Genomic DNA, 5,842 nt, shown 5'->3' with positions numbered 1-5,842 from the left:
TTGTGAGCTTACTAAATTATATTTCCAAGAAAACTTACTGTTTACTCCTCATATTTTATTTAGATCTAATTTTAAAGCTCATTACAAATCTCTAAGGTCACTTCTTCTCTCATCCAGCCAATGACTGTACTCTATATATCAGGTGAAAGGGCTCAGTTCAGCATCCAATCATATTAATCAATGTAAAAAAAAATAGCAAGAATTATGCCAATTCTTCATCTGCTGTGAAGATTTCATGCTACAATGTGTGCGCCTAAATTTGGATAAGCCGCCAATCTGCAGGGTTGAACTTCATCATAGGTTCATTGCTGGCCCTACCTCAGTGAAATGTTTCAAATACTGTCTTCTTTCCTTCCCAAGAAGACATGAACTCCATCTAAAGTGAACTCTGTAAATATCTGCTTGAAGTGCAGACTTTCAACTTTAGAGAGGATTAACATCCAAATCAGGGAACCGTGAAGGAATTATAGCACTTTTCATATGTGCTAACCGCCCCCGCCCCCTTTTAAAAGAACCAAAAGTAATTGGAAAATCGAACATAATCATAAATTAAATTGCCATTTAGACGTCACCAGACACTGTTTTTTTTTCCTTGGTGATGTTCCTCCAGGCCTTTAATACACCTGTCTTCAGTTTCTACATGTTCTTGGGGTGTTTTGCCTTCAGCAAGTGAAATAAATGAACAATTGGATCAGGTCAGATGTTTGATTTGGCCACTGCAGATCATTCCACTTGTCTGCCTTAAAAATATCTTGGGTTGCTTTCAAAGTATGCTTCAGGTTATTGTTCCTCTGCACTGTGCAGCACTGTCCAATGAGTTTTGTAGCATTTTGCTGAACCTGAGCAGATAATATAGCCGTATACACTTCAAAATTCATCCTGCTGCTTTCAGTCACATCATCAATAAATACAAGGGAACCAGTTCCATTGACAGTCACACACTCATGCCATAAGATGATGTGTTACACTTCAGATCATGCATGATGAGTAGATCCCTTCTCCATACTCTTCTCTTCCCATTGTTTTGGTACAAGTTGATCTTTATCTTATCTGTCCATAGGATGTTGTTCCAGAATTGTACAGACTTTTTTTTTTTTTTTTTTTAGATGTTTTTGGAAAACACTAATCAGGTCTTCCTGTTTTTAAGGCTTTACCAGTGGTTGACATTTTGTGGTAAACCCTCTATATTTACTTTGGTGAAACTTCTCTTCATTCTCTTGTTGTGAAAAATGTTAATGATCACTTCCAAAGTGGGTTTATTGGTGCTTGTTCCTATCTTTGTCTTGCCCTTTGAATAATTTGCACGTAACGTTGTTTTCTTTTGTTTATTGTCAGTAGCTCTGACCTGCTGCTGCTTTTTTTTTTTCTCCAAAGGCTGTTGATCAGCCTTTGACCCTGCGTGTTTACTATAAGCCGAGCTGGTCAGCGTTTCTGCTGACGCGGTATAACGCCTGTGCGTCATCGCACGTCTCTCCTTGAACTTTATTTTTCCCCCTAATAGGACTTTTTCAGTACACTAGTCAATAAACCGCTTGGGCCACGCCGTATAAAAATGCGCGATCCTGGAATCGTCAGATTCAACTGAGAACAGCGAAAGATTACAGGCTTTCTTCAATAGTGCTACTTAAGATAATTTAAAAAAAAAATTATTTTACCTTCATAATAGGCGGAATTTATATCGATTTAGATCATAAACATAAGATACAAGTCAGCAAGCGAAAAAAAACCCAAAACAAAACAGCGGATTAATCTATAAATTCAGAAATGCAAGCTTTGGGGCACTGCGGTTTGTGTGTGTCTAGAGGACCTTTTCAGAGCCGGACCGACTTCCTGCTTACGCGGGCCAACATGGCTGCTATCCGTCAAGCGGCGGCGTGTTTACATTTATTCAGGTATGTATAACGGTACTTGATTAATGTTATGATTTTGGAAGATCGTAGATGAACTGCATACCATAAATGGAGGTCTTGTGCAACGTATGTATGTATGTATGTACGTACGCACGCACGCTCGCTACCGTTGTATTCTGACCTAATATGCAGTACTCTAGTAAGCAAACCACTGTTTAGTATGTTTTATTTTACGAAGTCATGGGGTTTTGGCCGTATCCAAGGCGACTGTAGGTGGTGTACTATTTAAATTTAAATACGTTAGTTTGTGGTTTCTCAGATTTATCAATGAATGAGCTTGAACATGAGTTTTAAACGTCTCTTTTACTTCTAGAGCCACAGCCAGTGGGACCTTTATCAACAGACAACCTTTACAGTGGCTTCTACGTATCCCCGAAATGATGCAGACAAATATGGTGTCCTTGAGCATGGGCAGTGGACTATGTACTGTTCCCTTCATACAGGTATATTGTCAATTAAAGAAATGTGGAAAGCGGGTATAAAATGTATGCGATGTCTTAATACCAAATGCATCCTTTCTGGACTGTTGTAGTACACTTCGGATGAACTGTTTGACATTGAATTCAAATACGACATAATGGTTAAATTCACAAAGGATAGAAGTTCTTAAGGCTTTAAGTTCCATACACATTTTTCTTGTTTTTATTACAGCAGGCAGAAAATCTCTCACATGAGTCTCTGATTCGACGGGCATCCGGCTTGGTCACAGACAGTGCTAATACCTACCTTTCCCAAACGACCATGGCTCTTGTAGATGCCCTCACACTCTATACAAAGGTCCGTAGTTAGGTTTAATGGCTTATGTGGTGTACTATTTGGATACTGTTTGGGTTGTATATATCTCAGTCTCAGAGAACATCAGATTAATGTGCATTGAGTAACACGATCTGTTCCTATTCTCAGGCTCTGCACACCCTCATTGCTCTTCAAAAGCGCTATTTGGCCTCAATTGGAAAACTAACTCCTGCTGAGGAAGACAGCATTTGGCAAGTGATTATTGGCCAGCGAGTGGAGGTAATTTTTTGGGGCCTGTGTTTTAGTGAATTCAAATATAAAAGTACCTAGTGAAGTCCCTTTTCGTTACCTTAATGTTTGTTAGTAGCATTTGCTCTGCAAAGACAACTAGAAAACTGTACTTTGGAATTGACTGTAATGGAGCGTGATATACTTTTGTGCTTATCACTCAGATATCACCAAAAAGAACTGGCTTTAATCTTTACTGATGCTCAGATCTATAAACATAAATAAATATAAAAAGCCCCTGTAGCAAGCAGTATTTTTCTTTATTCAGGTTGGAGACAGGCTGGATGAATGTAAACGCTTTGAGTCAAACTGGATGAATGCTATCAACATCTGTGAGTTGTCAGCTGAGGCTGCCTACAATGCAGGCATGTGTTTATGAGCTAAAATTACTAGTATTTATATGTGGGGGAACAACCCTTGTCCATTGATGGTTATGGTTTAAATCAGCTGATAATATCCTCTTGGTTTTTAGGAGCAGAACATGTATCCAATGCATTAAAAAGCAGCATGCAGGCAGCACAGTCTAAGGTAGAAGAGATGAGGAAACTTCAATTGGTGGCACAGAAGAGTCTTGCTGAAATGAAAGCTGAAGAGATCCAGAGAATGGCTGAGTATGCATCAAGTATCAACTTACAGGATTTGGAGGATCTTCCTGAGGCTTACCTCCGCGAAGACTGAGAAAGCATTTTTTTTTTTTAGGAAGGACTGAATTTAAGTTATTGTCCAGCATAGGTTCCAACTTGGAGCCTTTCAGCTGCAAAAATGTAGTATGGCTGAGAACCAGTGAATGAAAAATATTTTTTGTTTGTGCCATATGTATTACATTTGAATCTAAAATTTATGGAATATAATTTCAAGGCATTGAACTTACAGACTTATTTGGCCAATAATTTGCATTGCCCATTAATGATTAAGATAATTAAGCACAATATCCACACAGCATATTAAATTTGTCATCTTATGTGTGCTATCTACATTTTATCTGGAAAAAAAAGCGTGTCATAAGCTGATAACCACAATTTCTTACATGTAAGCCAGTAATTTGTCCAGATGATGTACACACTTTTGAGATCATTAAAAAAATGAATGTACTACTGCTTTATTTTAATGTAAATAAAATCTTATTTTTTCTATGAATGTGCCAGCTGTTTTTATTGATGTGATCTGGAAGAGAATTATTGGATCATCTTGGCATGAATGGACATATAGTGCCATCTGCTGTGGAGGAGGGTGAAGTTGCTCAACCCATTTGTGTGGATTGTGTTTGAATGGCTGATTCAGTTGAATTGTTGTGTATTTAGAATACAGAGCATACTTTTATTGATAACATAAAGCAAGACCAAAGAAGATACACACAATACAGTGGATATAAAGTGAATATAGTGTACATACCCCTGGTAAAATTGCAGGTTTTTATGATCTAAAAAAAAATGAAACCAAGATAAATGTTGTATCTTTTTCCACCATTAATTATACAGCAACTGACAAAATCCAGGTGAAAAACAAACTTAAATATTATAGGGTGGAAAAAATGGAATAGAAAAAAACATCATAACCTGTATGCACACTTTTGTGGTTTTCTATGGGTCTTGCGATTTCTCCCAAAACATACCAGTAGGTGGATTAGCCTTTGTATGCTGTAACGTTGCAGCTTCAAACTAAAAAGCCCAAACTTGTTCCAGCAATACCACTGTGCACAAAGCAAGGTCCATGAAGACATGATTTGCCACAGGCTTGAGTAGAATTACTCATGTGACCTCAACCCCTCTGAACACCTTCGAGATGAATTGTAATACTGACTGTATCCCAGGCCTCCTCACCCCACATCAGTGCCTGACACAGTGCCTTGTGGCTCAATGGGCAAATCCCCATGTGTAGTCCTGCCTCACATCCAGTGTTCCTGGGATAGGCTCTGGATCCCCCACACTCCTGACCAGCATAACATGGCTGCTGAAAGTGAGTGAGACTGAGAGTGTTATAGACGGAATACAGTGAATTCATTCAATTATTAATTTAACATAATTTATATATAATTTTTAAAAAATCAAAGTAATGTATATAATTCCAACATTTTCATTAATAATCCAAGCAATTCCCACAATATACTGGCTGTGTCACAGAAAACATCGTTCTTAAAAAATAACCAGCAGATGGCGGTGTCATGTTTTTATTACATTTTAGCTATTTATCCAATCAGCTCTTCGTCGGATATAAATTACAATTCTTTATTGTTATTTGCCGTCGCTCATTCAGTGGTGTCACTTGTGTGTATCATACTGTAGACACTGGTATCCTGGTGTTTTTGTCATCGTATAATTAAATTAATTAGAAATTAATGTATTAAAAATAGGTAAACTGTGGGTACCAGTGAATGTTTAGAGAATGCGTTAGGTAGGCTGATTGTATTAAACGGTGATGTTTTGTTGTTGTTTTTTAACGTAGCAGTGGTCAACATAAAATCAAAGTTGTTGTCAGGGGCTTTACTTTGTGCTTTGCACACACACTCTCTGTTGGAAGCACACAATATATATATACTATAGATGCATAGGTGCGTAGACTGCACCCCAGGCCTCCTCACCCAACATTAGTGCATGACCTCAGTAATCCCCACAGCCACGCTCCGGAATCTAGTGTGCAGGTGGAAAAAAGTTGTAAATGTTGCTGTAAGCAAATATTGATTCCATATGGCTAGAACATTAATGATTACCTCTGTGAATTTTCAAGTTCAAAATCTTAAAATAATTTGAATGCCATCGTTATACAACTGCATGCTGATCATGCTGGTCACTGCTACAGAGGGACCATTTCAGGGGCTTGTTTCCACGTGTTCAGAGGTCAGATTGCTCCGCCCACTTGAGCCGAAATGATCACGCCCATTCTTAGATCTCTAGTGCTATGGTTACCCCAGG

At 38.3% G+C, this 5,842-nt stretch overlaps 1 protein-coding gene across 1 annotated transcript; it reads left to right on the top strand.

Moving 5' to 3' along the window:
• The first annotated feature begins 1,566 nt into the window (after window positions 1–1,566).
• On the top strand, window positions 1,567–4,066 carry diabloa (diablo, IAP-binding mitochondrial protein a). Its single transcript, XM_053647069.1, has 6 exons — window positions 1,567–1,892; window positions 2,224–2,353; window positions 2,562–2,687; window positions 2,814–2,924; window positions 3,202–3,298; window positions 3,406–4,066. Exons 1-6 carry the CDS (start codon window positions 1,765–1,767, stop codon window positions 3,609–3,611), a joined length of 798 nt encoding a protein of 265 aa, XP_053503044.1. The 5' UTR covers window positions 1,567–1,764; the 3' UTR covers window positions 3,612–4,066.
• The last annotated feature ends 1,776 nt before the right edge of the window (window positions 4,067–5,842 follow it).

The sequence above is a fragment of the Ictalurus furcatus genome, chromosome 17 (genome assembly GCF_023375685.1).
Source record: "Ictalurus furcatus strain D&B chromosome 17, Billie_1.0, whole genome shotgun sequence".
NCBI lineage: Eukaryota > Metazoa > Chordata > Actinopteri > Siluriformes > Ictaluridae > Ictalurus > Ictalurus furcatus.
Note: the sequence above shows the minus strand (reverse complement) of the source record. Positions and strands in the feature narration are given on the sequence as shown.

Excerpts from the sequence above, each read along its gene's own strand:
- diabloa (XM_053647069.1), top strand. The coding sequence starts at position 1,765 with ATGCAAGCTTTGGGGCACTGCGGTTTGTGTGTGTCTAGAGGACCTTTT. Across the intron at positions 1,893-2,223 it reads GCGTGTTTACATTTATTCAG|AGCCACAGCCAGTGGGACCT; the intron begins GTATGTATAACG and ends TTTTACTTCTAG. Across the intron at positions 2,354-2,561 it reads GTACTGTTCCCTTCATACAG|CAGGCAGAAAATCTCTCACA; the intron begins GTATATTGTCAA and ends TTTTTATTACAG.